The sequence below is a fragment of the Henckelia pumila genome, chromosome 2 (genome assembly GCF_033568475.1).
Source record: "Henckelia pumila isolate YLH828 chromosome 2, ASM3356847v2, whole genome shotgun sequence".
Lineage (NCBI taxonomy): Eukaryota > Viridiplantae > Streptophyta > Magnoliopsida > Lamiales > Gesneriaceae > Henckelia > Henckelia pumila.
Window position 1 is genome coordinate 180,423,326 of NC_133121.1, and position 18,228 is coordinate 180,441,553.

General features: G+C 34.5%; 2 protein-coding genes across 4 annotated transcripts; both read right to left on the reverse strand.

Annotated features, from left to right (window-relative positions):
• Positions 1–399: 399 nt before the first annotated feature.
• Positions 400–4,167, reverse strand: LOC140885494 (serine/threonine-protein kinase PBL34-like). Its single transcript, XM_073292480.1, has 6 exons — positions 3,275–4,167; positions 2,515–2,849; positions 2,273–2,408; positions 1,956–2,092; positions 1,710–1,833; positions 400–1,451 (listed from the first exon to the last, which is right to left on the reverse strand). Exons 1-6 carry the CDS (start codon positions 3,450–3,452, stop codon positions 934–936), a joined length of 1,428 nt encoding a protein of 475 aa, XP_073148581.1. The 5' UTR covers positions 3,453–4,167; the 3' UTR covers positions 400–933.
• Positions 4,168–9,109: 4,942 nt separating this feature from the next.
• Positions 9,110–17,366, reverse strand: LOC140881083 (uncharacterized). 3 transcript variants are annotated; one of them, XM_073286102.1, is made up of 11 exons: positions 17,230–17,366; positions 16,430–16,736; positions 14,801–14,878; positions 14,128–14,690; positions 12,765–13,391; positions 12,431–12,585; positions 11,141–11,352; positions 10,924–11,051; positions 10,501–10,847; positions 10,317–10,420; positions 9,110–9,411 (listed from the first exon to the last, which is right to left on the reverse strand). In XM_073286102.1, exons 2-11 carry the CDS (start codon positions 16,716–16,718, stop codon positions 9,341–9,343), a joined length of 2,574 nt encoding a protein of 857 aa, XP_073142203.1. In that variant the 5' UTR covers positions 16,719–16,736; positions 17,230–17,366; the 3' UTR covers positions 9,110–9,340. The 3 variants fall into 3 exon arrangements, with proteins under 3 accessions (XP_073142203.1, XP_073142206.1, XP_073142205.1); XM_073286104.1 differs by lacking the exon at positions 9,110–9,411 and adding an exon at positions 9,462–9,712; XM_073286105.1 differs by lacking the exons at positions 16,430–16,736; positions 17,230–17,366 and adding an exon at positions 14,964–15,497.
• Positions 17,367–18,228: the final 862 nt, after the last annotated feature.

Here is an 18,228-nt window from a genome sequence, read left to right on the forward strand (position 1 = left end):
GGTAAAGATGTATATACACAATAAAAACTTTACCCCTACATTCATCCATTTATATTAGATTAGAAATAGATATAGTAGAATAGTAGAAATAGATTGGTCTCACATGATTTCGTTCCAAACGTTGTCCCACCAAGTGTGTTACAACAGTGTTTAGTACCCGGCTATCTGCCGTGCTAAGCTGGGCTATAGCGCAGCAGACACGACTCAGACAGCTTGGTGCGGCTGTGCAGTGTGCACAGCCAGGTAGCCACACAGCTCGGTCATGCTTGGCCATCGACGAGTGGTCAAATGCTATTTCTTGCACAGACACACAGTCACGAGCATATATGGAAACTATTGTATGCCCATGTTTAGCAAGTCAAAGTTTCTTTTCCAAGAATCATGTTCAACATCTCTGCATCATCAATAACTACGTATATGATATATCCTGAACAAACTATGCGCAGAATACATAAATCCAACAAAATGCGTTACATGACGAGAATTTCTTCATAATATCATAGACCAAACCATTAATACAGCCATGGAAGTAGAGTTGAGACAGCTTCTCAATCAACGAGACCAACAAAATGTACACAAAATTGAGCGAGAATATATTAAAAATTAACTCCAAATAATGGATACACACCTATGTTGATCAACAACACACGCTATCTTGAAGATTAGCTTCAACATCAAAATGCACTTCAGAGTGGTTAAACCGTGTGATGTTATCATACAGTGGAGGGAGGGGTCTACCAAGACCAGGAGAGAGACACAGAAATGGATGCGAACCTTGAATCGGCCTCGTTGACCTAACATTTTTCCCAAGTTGAAGTCTTTTTCCCCTCCAACATGACACGATGGTTAAATGCTAAGATTTCCTTTCAAATTGGATGCTCATGGAAACAAGAATGGGCGACGAAAATGCAACGGTAACCAGCCAACCCGACCTTATGGCTTACCGTTCGGTTTTGGTGAATTATGGGCAAACTGATGATATGGTGAGGCAATAGAACCGTTTGGAATCGAAAGGCTTCTTGGATGATGCTGCCCATTTCTTGAAACCGACCCTTGAGTTTTGAGACCATTTTTACCATTTGGGCTGCATCCTACTCGATCCGCTTGCATTGTTTGGAAGTAGTAGGATGAGCTAGCCATGTCTTTGAGGTTTGGCAAAGGCTTCAAAGCTTCAACAACTTCACTCATTAGAGGCCTAACTTTGGAATCTCGGCTAAGGCAACGAGCAGCCAAGTGTGCAGCTTTTTGGGCACCTTTAATTGAGAAATGACCTTCAAGTCGTGGATCTATCAAACGGTAAAAACGTCTCCTTTCACCAAGATGAGGCCTAGCCCATTCTACAAGGTTATGCTCCCCATTAGGCCGGTTTTTGTCCATTGATCTTCTTCCTGTCAGCATTTCAAGGAGGACTACTCCAAAACTATACACATCACTTTTTGATGTAAGATGTCCTGAAAAAGAGACAGATTGTCCAAAATAAGTGAGTTGTTCAGGAAATACTCAAGAAATTAGTCATTGTTAATGTTTATGCCTTTATTGCTTCAAATAGACTATCTTCCGTCAAATATCACTCATCAGTGGACTTCCTTTTCTCATTGTCGGAAATTTAAATTCATGTCAATAGTTCTCAAGTGTCCATAGGTTGGTTTTTGGCAGAAGCGACTCAAGTGAACCAATCTAACATTGAAATCAAAGACACAACAAGATACCTGTCATGACATATTCTGGGGCCGCGTAACCATATGTGCCCATCACACGCGTAGAAACATGAGTTTTTCCTTCATCTGGAGCATCTTTAGCAAGTCCAAAATCAGAAAGCTTGGCATTATACTCCTGCAGAAGGTTTAAGGTAATCAACTAAAAATCCTTATGTTCAGTAATTCAGAACAAATGTCGCACCATAGAACATTAGGATTTGAGAAGAATCGAGAGTTTATTCAGCATTTGATACTCACAGCATCTAACAGGATGTTTGATGTCTTAAAATCACGATATATAACCGGTTTTTCTGCTTCTTCGTGAAGAAAAGCAAGACCCTTTGCTGCTCCCAGAGCAATTTTCATCCTGATAGACCATGGAAGAGGGAGAGACCCTACAAAGTACAGTGATTAGAATAGCTCAACAGTGCACTGTATCACGTATCATATTGTGCATCAGAGATTTTGTGGACTTCATTTGAAATATCATCCTTGTAAAGAAGGATTTTTTTTTTTACACCAGGAAATTTCAATGCAAAATGAACTGGGATAAAGGCATAAAGCTAGATGCATACTTCTGAAAAGGTGATTCTCCAAGCTTCCTCTAGGCATAAACTCGTAAACTAAAAGCCTCTGATCATCTTCAATACAGTAACCAATCAATTTGACTAAATTAGGATGGACAAGGTCCCCAAGATAATTTACTTCAGCCTGCCATGTAAAATTGCACTTCAGAATGATCGATCCAGCACACAATCAAAAAACTAAAACAGGAAAGAAAGCTAATTCAAAAATATCAAATGCAAACGTATCAAACCATCCATTCTTTGTGACCCTGAAGCCCATCATGATTCAGGGTTTTGACAGCAACAGTAAGCCCTGTTCCGGGTTTAACTGGTGCTGTGCCATTCTCTTCAATCCACCCCTTAAACACACAGCCAAAACCCCCTTCTCCAAGAAGTGATTCTGGTCGAAAATTTCTTGTTGCCAACTTAAGGTCATTGAATGTAAATTTTCTCAGCCTGGAAGAAACTTTAAGCTCATCTTCCAGTTTGAAGCTTGATGAATTGCTTTCAGCATTGCTTGTGGTGGTGGAAGGTATCTCTGTGGCAGCTGGTCGGTCTATGCTAGTACCATTTGGAGATTTACTTTCTGTTCACATGCAAAACAAAAGCTAAGAGCCAAGATAATGCACATTTTACTGATAGAAAAGATTTGAAATATGCCTATACAATTAGACATTTTCAACGGAACAACAATGTATAACTAAAAACACATTATAAGTTTGTCTTTTTTGGTGTGCTGAGTAACATTTCAGAAGAATAACGTAACAAGAAAAGGCCCATTTGCTGTGTCTATATCATATGCCTCGTTTTGTGTCTCTCCAACTTTCATGAGTCGATTCAGCTCACAATACCATACTATAATGTCAATCAATACAAGTTGCAACAAACAAATCACAAAAAAAGTAATCCACATCACCTAAAGAAAGAATCTTGAAGATCATGGCACACAAGAAAGAAAAAAACCAACAAACAAATAGCACGCTGAATTTAGGAGATGGAGAGATGGATCACCATGTGTGCTGATGCCACTAATAGAGTTATCCACTTTAGATCTTGAAGAAATACAGCTGCCAATAAACCTTAACTTAAAACAGCAACCTGTCTCCACAGAATCATCTTTTTCCTTGACCCCTTTTCCTTTCTTCGCATTCCAAGAATTCCCCTTCAAACCATCTCCACTTAGTCCCATCTTCCAAAAATAATCTCCAGAAATCCCACCCTCCTCCTAGCTATATCTGGAAAAATAGACCCTCAAATCCCAATCCAATCTCATCCAACAAATCCCCCACAAAATCACCTTAAACAACTCGTGCCCATTTCAGAAAATCAATTAGACATGACAATCAAGAACCTCTCATCCACTTTCAAGAAACCCCAATTCAAAAAAAAAAAAAAAACAGAGAGAGAGAGAGAGAGAGAGAGAAATCTACCCTTATTTTAATTCAAGAACCGATTTTTAATCAAATCTCAAAACAAATTTTTTTCCCTGACAACATGAAAGATTAGCTAAAACCAAAAAAAAAAAATTGTAGAAAAAGTTCAGACCCAATCGGCACAAAAAAACAAAACGAGCGAAAATTACAAGAAAAAAAGAGAGATCCAAATGAACTCGATTACTGCAGATCACATTCTTGACCTTCAAAGTAGAGAACTTAGGCCCTCCCAACTGTACAACAAGCAAAGCTGGAATCAGATAACAACACTATCGGCTCAAAAAGTAAACCTCTAGCTATGCTAATATCACTCCCTCCTCAAAAAGATACCGAAATCCCAACAAAAACCTTTAATATAATGACCATTTCAATGCTTAAGAAATATATATATTACCCATAATATTTTAAGGTATATATAATTATATTACTTATTACCTATGAAGAAAAAAAAATTAAAAGTATTTAAGAGAATTGTAATATCAGTTCTAACCTTTTCTTTATCAAGAATCTACGACTAAATAAAGCAAAGGTGAGCTGCCCGGAGAATGCAAGCGGGGAGGTAAATATCAAGAATAACCTTTCTGACTTTATTTATTTTTTATTTTTTGAAATATGGATTAACAAATTTGAGCTCTCTTCTTACTAATTTAACAGAAAAATTCTCACGGTTTCATGAATTATTTTTGTAAAACGAATCTCTTATTTAATATAATCCAAGAAAAATCATAATTTTTATATAAAATTAATTATTTTTATTATAGATATGGATGAGTCTTATCTGATGAATATAAATCCATGAAATTGTCTAACAAAATAGCTACTCCTAATTTAATAAGATTTAAACTATGAACAAAATTTTATTTAGCTACCGCGTTATTTATTCATTCATAAAATTAAATACCTTAGATATAAAATGAAGTGCTAATAAATTTTTTATTTCATCAATCATAGATGAAAAGTTAAGCAGTTATTAAGCCTTACGAACACAAAATACCTAACAAGAAAATTAGCAAACAATATTCGATTAGTGTTGATGATCATCGAGATTCATAGAACAAATTTCAATGAGTGTTGAAAAAATGAGTCGTTGCAAGTTGCAACATTCCGAAGACAACACAAAGAGAAATGTCAAAACATATATTAATTGCTCTTGTTTCTACTATTCACCGTTAATATACAATCTTGAGCTATAAGTAAATTTATATCTTAAACCATCATTCATTTAACATTAAAAAACAATATCTCACTTTATAGTTATCGTGTTAACCACGCAAAATATTGATGAATCTTATAATAATTCATGAGATTCCTCGGTTATTACCAAATTAAAAAAAAAAAAAGGGAAACAAAAATATATATGATATAAGATCTTGTCTTAATTCTCGTTGCTAACGTTATCATTTCACGACGTTAATAATGACAATTGTGATATCATCATTATCATCAGTCATCACTACATGTCAAAAATAAATAGCATTATAATAATAATAAAATCGGACGCGTGTAAAAAATAGAATACAGGTGTAACGACTCGGTATAAGATAAAATTATCCAAAATTACCAAACAACCATAAAATTTCTCAATAATTTCAGATATAAAAAATATTTGCACAACTTTAATTTTTAGCATTCCATGCATCTCGATTAAGCTTTCAAATTACATTTCAATTTTTAATCTATCTCGTTTAATTAAAAATGCTAGTTGTATGAATTATTTGCTCCTATAAACCATAATCTATCATTTAGTTATAGGGTGTTTGGCATAGCTCATAAGCTCAAATTTGTTTGGTAATTTTTTTGTCAAACACTTATAAGTTGTCCCCTATTTTTTTAGAAAAAAATCTTATTTTGATATTTTAATTCTCCATATTATCCTTATATATTTTATTAAATCTCATCATACTTTTTGCCTATTTTTTTACATAATTTATCTAATTTTTTTCTAAATTAAAATTAATGATAGTTTTATTTTTCTAATATATGTTTAACATTTATGATAAATTTTAAACTATTTTTGTATATATATTACTATTAACATTACTTTCATAGTATTATACTATTTTTTGATAATTTTGATAATAAATAGATTTTATAATACCAAACGCATCAACATTTTTTAAGTTATTTAAAATAAATTCATTTAAACACTTTATTATTTTTAAAATAAAACATGATAACTTATAAGCTTTTAAAACAGCTTATAAGCAAGCTTCTAGAACTTATAATTTTTAATAATTTTAATCAATCACCTTCTAAATATAATTGTTAAAAAAACATAAGAAAATGAAAGTAGGGTAAAATGGGAAACACATGAAAGTGGGTTGGCTGGAGCGGTCAGTTTTCATGGAGCGGAAGTGGCAGACTCGGGCAGCCCGGGCATGAGAGATAATGAGAGGTGGGACTCAAATGAATGGTGGCGTGTCATGTTCCGGACTGGAGGCTACCCACGCGCGTGAGGGAGTGGGTACAATTCAATCGCTGATGTGCATGAATCATCCACTCTCATTTATTTAGGATTTTATTATAACATCCGTCGTTATTTTAGGTCTCCTGTGAAACGAATTTGTATCAATTTGATTTATATTCAAATTGAAAATAATACATTTGAATTTGATATAAAAATAGTAATTTTTTAATAGATCAGATTGGATAGAAAATCTGTTTACAAAATTGACCTGTAATAAATTATGATGATCTCATGAGAATTTGTATGTATTTTATATGATATCTCTTAAATAAGAAGAAATTTCTTAAAAATCTCTAATCTTTTCAGACATTTTCGCTAAAATAATTGTGTGATAACATGAAAGTTTTCTCAAATACACCCCCCCTCACGCTTTTAGATTATCATTCCTCTATCACTTGACAGTAAATTTATTGTAATTTGGATTTTTTTTATCACGTCAAAAGAGAAAGAAGAGTGATATTTAAATGGTGATCATCTCAGTATTTTGAATATTATAGATTATTTCTCTTTTATACTTGAGTCTATAATACGAGGTATACTATTTTTAAATTTAATTTGAGATGTTTTATAGTAGTCTTTTGAGTACTACAACGACTAAATTTGAGGTATACTTGAGTAAAATAAGATTGATTGGGCATAACACAAAACTTTCAACAAACATGGAGATTCTCTGCATGATGATTTCACAATTATGCTAATTAATCATTATGATCACAAGAAATTTCGGCTATGCCAAGATACATGAATCTTGATTTAATAATTGTCCACACTTATACAATAAATAAATATAAATTGCATGTATTTATCATATGTGAAATAAAAATATAATTGTTGACAAACAATAAATGATCGGAGCATTTGAAATATCACAACTGCATTGTTGTTAGGTTGAAAAGAATTGAGTCACCTCGTAATCATCGATTATCAGTGTTTTAAAAAGCGTTGTCTAGACGTAAAACTGTCATCCATCATCCCAATATGTGTAAAGGTGTTTTACTTCTGGACACTGCAGCATTAATCGACCACCTGGATGGTTTGAAATCCGCCTAAAATAGCCTAGACGGAGTAATTTATATATTTTATAGATTATCTTCATACCACATCTTGTCCATTTTAGTAAAACTTCACAAAGAAGAATTTATATTGGATGAAGAAGAAAAAGACGTGGATTTTGTGTTTGAGTCCAATACAGATGAAGTGTTAGAGAAATATGGAGACGAACAATAATATTTTAAAAATTTAGCCTTAAAAACAAAAACCGTCTAAACAATATCTAGATGACTCTTAGGCGTCTAATCGCTAGGCGACGAATGACCATCCACCATCCACCTCCCACCTCCCACTTTTAAGAATACTTTCAGCTATATTGTTTTCTATAACTTTTAAAGAAGATTCGATCTTGTTGTATCAGTCAAAACTTAAAACATTATACCTGATTGAAGTTCAAAGCAAAATTATAGAAAAAGAATATAAAATTTATTGAAATAATACTGAAATTTTTTGTTGTAAAACATTGTCCAACTTTCCACTCACCCTGCCTAACTCACAGCACTCGAAACACGTATTTCGAGTAAATTAATGTATTATTGTATATACATCCGTTGAATATACATATATTGCCAATCATGCAATCAGGTCAATTTTTCCCTCCAGTTGTTCATTTACCTAACAAAATAAGATTAGAAAGATGAAGAAGCAAGGCAGGCACTTTCAGCCTGATTTTGAACCAGAAACTGAAGTGTACATATATACGTCAAAGATTTGTTTATAATCTTGACTTCCAAAATAATGGAATCCGAAGATGTTACACGTATATGGTTGACTCCAATTTCAAAGAAATGGATGCTAAATAGATCGGATGCGAGATAAGCTGCTTCTCCTTCTACGCGATGGCGACGCAAAAGTCGCAGCTGATTAAAGGGCTCAAAGTCCAAAAGTTCGATGTAGCCTTGGGATAAGTTAAGATGTGTAGCTTAGACCCCCTATCGAAAATGGGTATGCCAATGGACCACCAGTCAAACCGGTTACGAGACAAGTCTAAACCCGATCAACAAGTCTCAAAACGAGTCCGATGTGGGTAACCAGTTTTAATGGACCAGCCCCCCGATGTATATTGACAATAATCTACTTATATTTTATGTTATGTTATACTAAATAATAAATGTTCTGATCTCTAAACTTAGTTTAATTTACAAAATGGTCGTCTTGTCACTTGTGTTGCTAACTAATTATTAAGATATTATTTTGGATATAATTTGGATAAATATTAAATTTAGAACTTTTTTTATTGTGAATCTACTAGAATAAAAATAAAATAAAAAGTCAATGCTTATTGCTTAACGAGTTCGCAGGTCAAATAAGATTGGACCATCCGGGTTTTGGGACAGGGCGGGTCGAAATCCAAATCCAATTTTTTCATTGACAGGATAGGTCCAAATCAGATTGAACCAAGCTTGGTAGTCAATGGTCCTCAACATTCAACGTAGTAAGTGAATTACTCAAACTCAAACTCAAACTCGAGATCTAACAAAGTCAAATAGGGTTGATGCAATGAACTAGGGATGATGCGATATATGATCATCGCAAATACAAGTTGATTAACCAATTTAAGATAGAGTTGGAAGAACTTCTAGAAGCACTTCTCAGTTTTTACTTAACAAAATTTCAAAATTTTATGAAAGAAAAGCTGAGATGTGTTTTTTAAAAGTTATTCCAAACACCATTTAAATATATATTGGTCGCTAATAATCGGGCACGACCGTCATTAGAAGGAAGAACCCGCCAAACGCTTAAACCTATAAGCAACGCCTCGGTCCTTGTCCTAATAATTCCTCGAGAGGTATCAACTATTTTTTTCCAGCCAATATACTTCGAAAGACCAGAAAATGGTAAAAGACGAGGCTATCAGGCAACATTTTTGTTTTTTTCTCTCTTTCTTTCTTTTTTTTTTTTTTTTTTTTTTGCCCAAGAGTATTCAATGTCAAATAAATCACAACACAACCAACTCTGACTAATGTGGTCTTGAATTTGGCCTTCTACAAGATATATATATATATAACTCAAACACTAAAATTACCTCAGAACAAATGAAAAAGAGCCAAATCGGGAACATGTCTAATTTTGCGTTATGTTTCCAAGATGATATCTAAAATTATCAAAACTTAAAATGAAACAACCTCAAAGCACACCAGTGGAGATGCTGGAAGTTGCATAAATCTTGAGTGAATGCTCGGGTACACAAGTAAGACCTGTCATTACCAAATAAATTTCCAATGGTTAGTTCATGGATATGGTTTCTGAATCATGCATGCAACGATAAACTGAAGAAATGTGAAGAGTGAAGATTACTTCCATGGTAACTCGAGCATCATGAGAATCGACATCAGATAAAGGGACTAGAAAGGTTAATGGTGAGCATGTGTTGATCTTATTCATTTATGGGAAAAATTCAAATGACTCATGCGGATATAAGTGATTTGTCCATCAATATCAAGTTTGAAAATTAATCAAGAAGGATCCAATGGGGTGAGCACGGGCAATCATCTCCATCTGCATACGGAAAAAATACCAAACTTTACGCGCTCCTCTCTGAATTTATTGATTTTCTGATTTGTTATTATATCTGCTCTTCGGTATTATAGCTAAAAATATTAGTCCCTAAAATGCCTAGCTCCAACTCTCCAACTCTCTAGTAACTTCCATATTTCTAGGTTAGAACGTTCAGACTTCTAGGACACTGATTAGAGTGTTCAGATAGAACTTGCATGGCACACTGGGTTGAAGAAAATAATTTGAATATTAATTTGAATAGTGTCTTCATTCTAAACATCAAGCAAATTCAAGGATTGGCTCGGGAACTCATCTTATCGTTGTTCAGGTCTCAAACAAAATTAATGGAGTGATAAGAAGATGCCAGGTCTCGCTGAAAGCTATAACTCAGTAGAAATAAAGGAAGGTATGTCAGACATGGCTATAACGTAAAACCTAATAAGTACTCCGTAAAATTACTGACCAACTTCATGAAATAGTATTCTACTAAAGTTTTTTTTTTTTGAGGGCAAGTATTCTACTAAAGTTATTTGATAGCATCATTAGAATATGGGAAAGCTGAACGGAATAGAGCCAGGTACAGATATGATCAAGAATTGCTTACCTTTCTCTTTGACATCAATTTGCAGAGAATCAAGAGTAATAATGCCATCTGTCAATGGGAGAACTTCAAGTTTGATGGTTGCCATAGAGTGAGAAGGGACAGATCTGGTGCAAAGAGAAATATATCTTTAATGTGACTAGGACAAGATTGAGTCCAAGAGAAAAACTGGATGAAAGATGATTACCCGAGTGGAACTCTACTCTGTAACCATAAATGTGTACAACCAAGATCATTACTAGGAACCACATCGGATAAAGAACTGAGTTCCCCATTCAACGGAACTGGTTGTAGACCATCTTCCACTGTCTGTCCTTGATTCATAGTCACTGAGCTCAGGTGCCGCACAGCAGTTCCTCGCCTATCAGTATTAGTTCTCTCTGACAACTCAACAGAAGAACCAAATGGACTCAGTGGCGAGGACGGTGAATTACTCAAAGAAACCACAGAAGGAGGAGAAGTAAAGGACGCGGGGGCAAGAACTGTCAGTGTCAGGTCGTCTGAAGTCAAATTTGATGCTTGAAGAGTTAAGACCTGAAAATTTGAAAAGCATATGATGAAGCTTAAAATTTCAGATGGAAGAAATTGGTTGCTTGTATTCGTATATAACCTGAACCGGAAGTTGGGTCCCATCTGACCCAAGTGTTTGCTTCGACATTTCAGATGCAACGGAGATCATAAGATCTCTCGAAATCCGAGGCCGCCAGCTTGTCTTCTGCTTGAAGAACAACTTAGATTCTACAAATATGGAGACAGAGTATAAGTACAGAGACTAAAAGGTTCTCTTCAGAGTCATCCTTGGAAAACAAGTAATTTTGAACTTATACCAGTATAATTGCATCGACATGATACAAGAATAGCATATTTATCAGCTGATGAAGCACTTTGTTTTCCTTCAGCAATTGAGCAGTTTTGCCGACTTGATGCGCCACTTCCAACTGGCAATCGTGATGGTTGTAAATTACTGCCACTATTACCCTTGGGACCTTTCCACAAAAAAGTTGCTGGTTTGAGAATAAAAGAATGTTCTTCGCCTCTCCTGTCACAATTTTATACCACATTTAATCTGTTAGAACTTTTGGGTCAAGCACCAAATAAAAAACAAAAGCAAGTGATCATCTGCCAGTTAACATCACAAAATATACTACTTATGGATGAGGAACCAGCAAGCTAAAAAACAATAAAAGCTCATAAACGAACAAACGCAAGCTTCTACCGCAAAGGCAAACAATGTTATGATCTTAAGTCCGTGGTGTTTAAAGGGTGGTTTTGTAATGGGCTATAATATATTGGGCCAAACCCATTATGTAGTTAGGAAGAGAATTCTAGAAGGAGTGGCTTGGGAAAGGGGCAAGGGTAGTATAATAGGGGTTGGTTGCATAGAGTTAAGGAAATGGATGAATTTCCATTATGAGTTTTACTAGCTGAAGCTAGGGAAGAACGAAAGTTCTTGTACAGAGATTATTCTCTGGGTTTAATTCAGTATATTTTTATTCTATTTTCAATTATCTCTTCATATAAATTGAGTTCTTAACAAACAATTCTATCCTTTTTTAAGTGAACGATTCTTTTCTAAAAAATAAAGCCATATACACTTTGTGTAGACTGTACTTTTTAGAGCTTGGGAGATAAGTTATCACATCCTCAGCGCCAAAATTTATAGGTTCCAATCCCAGGAAGCATATCTATCATGAAATTTCAGAAGATGTTTACATGAGAAACAATTATGCCTCATAGAAATCATGGATCAAGTTCACTTGATGTATATTATTAAACATTTTTCATTCAGATGTTAGCCAAGGAACACCACCCCAGAAAGAGTATCCGTAAGATATGAGATAATAGAAAAAATTTCTGCTTATCCAATAGAAGGAAAGGTGAAAACAAAATAAAGTAATAATTTCAAACAGGTAAAAGTCAGGTTCTCATGCAAGTTCGAATTTCCACAAGAATTTGATAGAGAAAAGTAAGTGAAAGAAAGGAATTATCTCGAACAGGTAAAAATGAGGTTCTCATGCGACTTGAATTTCACATGAAACAAACATGTCAACAGATAAAGTTCCTGATTTTTCAAGTTGCAGTTTGCCAGTTGATATATTTCCTGAGCAGACACATACCTCAGTGCTAAATTTGGCAAGCGGTAGTCATTTCCAGCTTCTATGCATGTAATCGGTAAATTTAATGGTGGTCCATCAGTTGACGTCTCTTCAAATATTATTGTTATGGCATCTATAAACACCACAATATCTGAAGCATATTCCGGGGAAACATTCTGCGGGGAAAAAAACATTATATATCAATTGGTGTATTAAATTAAAAGACTAAAAAAACCCAATCAGAAATACTTGGCTTTTCCTACTGAAAAGGCATTCATTAAAACTAATCTTCCATCAAGCTAAGAAAAAAAATTATAGTAGGCAGGACTGAGGAATTGAAACAGTAAAAACACACCTTTACGTGAACGCAAAGAAGATCATCCGTATTGCAATCAACAGATACAGAATTGATTTCTACTGGTTGAATTATTTCTATCTTTTTCCGCCACCTTCTCCCAGGGGTAAAAGTTCCTTCTAAACCACACCTAACAGAAAATCTTTCTGGCTCCAGTGGCACACCTCGGAAAGATAGGAGTCCTTCATTTCCACTTTCCACAAATTTACGGAAGGAAAATTGATTCCAATCCTCTGGTTCAAAACTTGGTTTTGAATTAGGAGTTGTGACAGATGGAGGCGGTGGTGCTGAATTTTGAGGAAGTGAGGACATAGAATAACTTCTAAAATTACCGAAAGAGAATAGTTGAGAACCAGAAGACCCAGATATGGAAGGTTTTGTGGACGTGTTCCGAATACTTGAACTAGAGCTCAACACAGGTGGAGATACCGCTCGAGCTGGTGGAAGACTAGAGTTATCCACAGGAAGCAACCATTTTAACAGATCTCCAGAAGTTTCCAGCTTCTCAGAAGCTGGAGCATGCATGTTCTCCAGAATTGAATTTCTTTCTTGATACATTTCAAATTGAAGAATTTCCAGGATGGGATCTCTTACAAAGTCGACACCAATATTTACCTGTAATAGCACCTGCATCCTTCCAAACAAGAAAGACGAATTCAAATAAGTATTGATGCCTACAAATCAAGGTAACCACTAACCTGTTGTGTAAGAAGAAAAAAGACAGAACTTAAATAAAACAAGAACTAAGAGGAAAACAATTAACTCAGATTTTCAAATAAAACAGTAAGAAACCGAACTGCTCTTAATCTTGCACACGTAAAAATTGAAGCAAAGACTAAAGACCAAGTAAATGAACAACTGCAAAACTTCTCGGTGTTTTTGTGTACATGTGAATAACACGATTTACAAGTTTACACTTTGTGTTTGCTAAACAACTCAACTGTTAAAAAAGTATTGCCTGATAAAAGTCAGAAGACTCATTAACAGGAATATTCTACTTTTAAAGCCAGACATCAATGACCACCCACATACCCCATGCAATAGTGATTGCCATAACAAATGAGTAAACCATCACAAAAAGATGTCCTAGCTCAGACTTGAACTGCATGGTTGATGCTCCAGGCATCATTAATACAAGAATCGCTAAAATAAGGAAATGGTATAACATGGGCAAAAACTTTAATAGGTTGCAGCTTTAGGATCTTAGTAGCTAATTAAATAATAAATAGTATCGCGAATATGTGTACGAACTATAAATTAAGATGTACAATCAATTAGATAATCTATGCAGCAAGTACATATTCTGATATAAGAAATAAGACCAGCGGAATTCTTTAAGGTCTCTGTTAAAACTTAAACATACCACTATGTCTCCATTTTGAAGAGAACAGCATTTGGCAGCATCCCTTACTAATCCCCCTGATGTACGAGCATCAAATTTTCCTCGGTCAATTGCCGCATTAGTTGAATTCTTCATTTTCATAATCTTTTCCGTTTCTAAAGAATCTCCTCTCGATTTTTTTTCGAATTTTTCAGAAGTCGGAAGTTTGGCTTTCTGCACTCTTCTTTTAGTCCAAAGTGGTTCATATGACTCCGCAATTCGAGCAAAAAAATGTGAACTTTTGAATTTTTGCAACAATTGTTTTGTCTGCCGTCTGTAATCTTCCATTCTGAGGAGAGATTCACCTGTTGGAACATCTTTTTGAGAGTCAACCCCTTCCGTCCCATTTTGATCACGTAGCCCATCAGCACTCAAGTCCACTCTCTGAGTAACTGGATCTTTTGGACCTTCATTGTCTCCATTTTGTTTGCTATTGCCTTTTCCAATCCAATTTTTATTCATAACAGCGGCAACTTTAAATGGTGTAATAATTTCAGTATCTTGCTTACATGCAGACAAACATATCAGTATATGGATTTGTTCACCTAAGGACAAAGGCAATAATATAAGAGAAAAAATCAAGGACTATAAACATAAATTTGAAACTATACACTGTGTGCCAGTGTGAAGAACAAGAGGAACAAAAAAACGTTACCAGCAAAAACAAACTTGCGATCCAAGGAGCGAAGGGAAAGTATATCTGGGGCTTCCATCCATTTCTCAGGAACTTCTTCTGAGAAAAACAAATCAAAAATTAAAATTAGATCAAACATTGCAACTTGAGCACATCCCAGGGAAGATAAATCAGATCCTTTTACCGGATATTTGAAGATATGTCCTGTTGGACAAACAAAAACTCTAAGCAGCAAATACAAACTTCTAATCCCCAATAAACCAATTATCAATGATATCCAAAACTAACAAAACCTAAAATCTAATTTTAAGTGAAAGTATTTGTGAATGAAACTTCGTCACTTGGCATTACACAAAAACTCAAATTTAAGTAGATAGCATGAAACAAAAGTGCTGACTAACAGAAATAAGCTTAACCAAATATAAGAGTCTCTAACTTGATGATTGGGGCAAGAAACCGTAATTCGTTTTTGTAACTTCAATATTGACCAAGAAAAGAAAAGCCTCTAAATTTCGCTTTGAATATTTGGCATGCTAAGACTGCAAAACATCAAGTTTTTTTTGTTCCCTTTTTCACACAATTATTACTGGCTACGAAGTTTCTAATTCGTTTACTCGCAACATTGAAAATTTTTTATTTGAAGGTGAAAAGTTGCTACAAAGGCCAACACTTTCCAGGGTGACATGCTGAGTAAGAACTGAAAGGATTAGAAAGAGATAACCTAGGCCTTAGCATTTCTTTCAAGGCGTCTTTCATGAAGCATTCATGACTTTCATACAAGTAAACATTTCTGTAGACTGTAAATAAAGAACTCAAACATCATCAGTTTCATTCCATCTTATAAACTCAAGAACATCATCAGTTTCATTCCATCTTATAAACTCAAGACTGACATTTGCATTTTTCCACTGGAGCTTTAAGCAACAATGGGCTTGGACATCCAGCTCAAAGTAGCATGAAAAAGCTTACGTGTAAACACACACTTCATAGTCATGCTGTCAATTTAGCTGCTCTCAAAAGGAAAAATAAAATGCAGAGACCGCATTATCTATTTTTTTTAAGGAAGAACATCTAATTTTTAAAACCAAAGAAATGTCAATTTTATAGACACGATCATTTGCTTCACAAGATTCAAGAACATGAAAATCAACAAGGTGAATGCGCAACAACAAGAAAACCTAGATTTCATCAGTAATTTGTTGTCTTAATTGGTATCTATGGCAAACATAGACAAGCATCTCACGTGATCAGAGTTCAAGGCTTAAAATACTCAATGTAAATTTTCAAAGGGTCCATTTTACCAGTTTCACAGCTAATTTCTTTCTATGTTTTCAGTGGCACATATTCCTGATAAAGCACCAGATTTTCGAAAACCAGCGATGTGAATATAACAAACTGGCCAGAGTAATCAAGACAAGAAAAACAATTAAAACAAACCAACTAGTTAATAAGATGGGTGGCTAAAGACACTGTACCTTCAATCTACAAATCTTCATTTTTCCCTTGACAAATATTTAAAAAAACAAAAAAACAAAAACAATACAGTGCTGTAAAAGATATTGTCAGATAAGGAACTAGATAAGAAAAACCGCATCAATGATAATGAATATTAAATGGAGCGAGCATTTAAGATAGAGCAAGGAGCCTTACTACATGGAATGATTATCAACCCGTCATTTTCTGCAACATCTATATGGCTATTAACTTGAGAATTACTCTCCCCACTAGAACTTGTGGCGCTCCCATTCTCACCCTCATAATCGTGGTTTTCTGCATTGCGAGTTCCGGAAGGTGTACTCTCTGGAAGTGAATCATCAGAAAAAAGACCCTCTAACGTAGTAGTGGGTCTTGGCTCATAATTCACCTCCAGCTGAGTCTCTTGAATGGACGGCTCCTGAATTGCCGTCTGACTTTGAGTCCTCATCATTAGGAAATTCATTTCCCACCAAAATCCTTCCTGAAACACCAAACAAGATAGCAACTATTGAATTAAAACATTCCAAACTTCAAAGAAATCCGAACTCCATTTTACAACCAATGACATAACACACCACACGTTTAACTTGGACCTTTTTTGGCACCACCATTTACATACATACATTTTCAGAACAACAATTTTCAATCTGTTAGCTGTGCAAAGAAACTCCAACAACGGCATTGTGGCTGATACATATGCATTTCTACGCACATCGACATAGTGCTGAATTTGAAACATTTATTTCAAAATATAAATAACAAAGTTTCTTTGAAGCATGCAAATACATCCACTCTGTAAAACTAACCTAGGGCTTCAACTTCAAGAATTCAGATCCATCGAAACTCAAAAAAATCGCAAGTACTATTCAGCAAATTCATAAGCAATTACACACAGAACACGTAGATTACGGATGAAACCAGATGCAGATGACAACATAAACAAACAGCATATTCAAATCATCGCGAAAAATCACCTGATCGAATCAGGGATAGATTACGGATCGCCGAAGACAGTATCGAACTCAGAGATCAACTACGATGCAATTGAGACTGAGGGTTGGATCTGTCCCTAGTGCTGATGTTTAATGTTTACCTCTGTTTCTGCTCGAAAATTTAAAGTAATCTCGCAAAATAAAATTAAATTAATATAACAATAACATAAATGTGTTTTTTTTCCTCAAAAATATTATGAAATTAAAATATAATTTCGTGGTTATATATATAATTTCGATTTTTTTATGGAATAATTTATTGTGGGCAAAAACTACTATGAGACGGTCTCAAGGATCATATTTATGAGACGGATCTTTTATATGGGTTATCCATTAAAAAATATTACAATTTATGTCAAAAGTATTACTTATTATTATAAATATGGGTACAATTGATCCGTCTCACGGATGAAACCGTCTCACAAGAGTGTTACTCTTTATTGTGATAGATGTATGATGATATCCACTTTGATAAAACTATCATAAACTTTTCGGTTATTGTATTTTTGAAAATGTTTTTAGAAAACGATCAAAAAGCCTCATTCTTTTAATACTGAGTAATTTTTATGTACAAATTTTAAAAATGATTTTTTGGATTCTGAATCAATATGAATATTTTTAAGTGTGATAATTTGGTGTGATTATTTTTTTATTTTGCATCACACATCTATTATGGTATGGTACTAGAGATTTGAATTTTTTATTATGCATCGAGATAACTTAAAGTCGTTGGAGTGAATAGATCCAACCAAAATAAGTTGATTGAAGCGGGGATCGACCTCCGCCCAATAGTTTTCTTACTTCAATGAGAAGTTATCTTAGATAGTGTTTGTAATTTTAAAAGTGATTGATTATGAATTTTTTTCTTAATAAATTACACTCTATTCGAATAGAATAAAATTATTTTCGAACTAGTGTATATGTCGCCAGTTTGTTTATATAACTGTTTTTTGTGGATGATAGTTCTTTATTTGTACTTAA

What these genes read in the sequence shown, in the direction of transcription:
- LOC140881083 (XM_073286102.1), bottom strand. Translation starts at nt 16,718, where the DNA reads ATGAATTTCCTAATGATGAGGACTCAAAGTCAGACGGCAATTCAGGAG. An exon ending in TCGCAAGTTTGTTTTTGCTG is followed by an intron (nt 14,691 to 14,800) that starts GTAACGTTTTTT and finishes CTTTGTCCTTAG; the next exon opens with GTGAACAAATCCATATACTG. An exon ending in AATTGATGTCAAAGAGAAAG is followed by an intron (nt 9,412 to 10,316) that starts GTAAGCAATTCT and finishes TGGTAATGACAG; the next exon opens with GTCTTACTTGTGTACCCGAG.
- LOC140885494 (XM_073292480.1), bottom strand. Translation starts at nt 3,452, where the DNA reads ATGGGACTAAGTGGAGATGGTTTGAAGGGGAATTCTTGGAATGCGAAG. An exon ending in GGAGAATCACCTTTTCAGAA is followed by an intron (nt 2,093 to 2,272) that starts GTATGCATCTAG and finishes TGTACTTTGTAG; the next exon opens with GGTCTCTCCCTCTTCCATGG. An exon ending in CAAACATCCTGTTAGATGCT is followed by an intron (nt 1,834 to 1,955) that starts GTGAGTATCAAA and finishes AACCTTCTGCAG; the next exon opens with GAGTATAATGCCAAGCTTTC.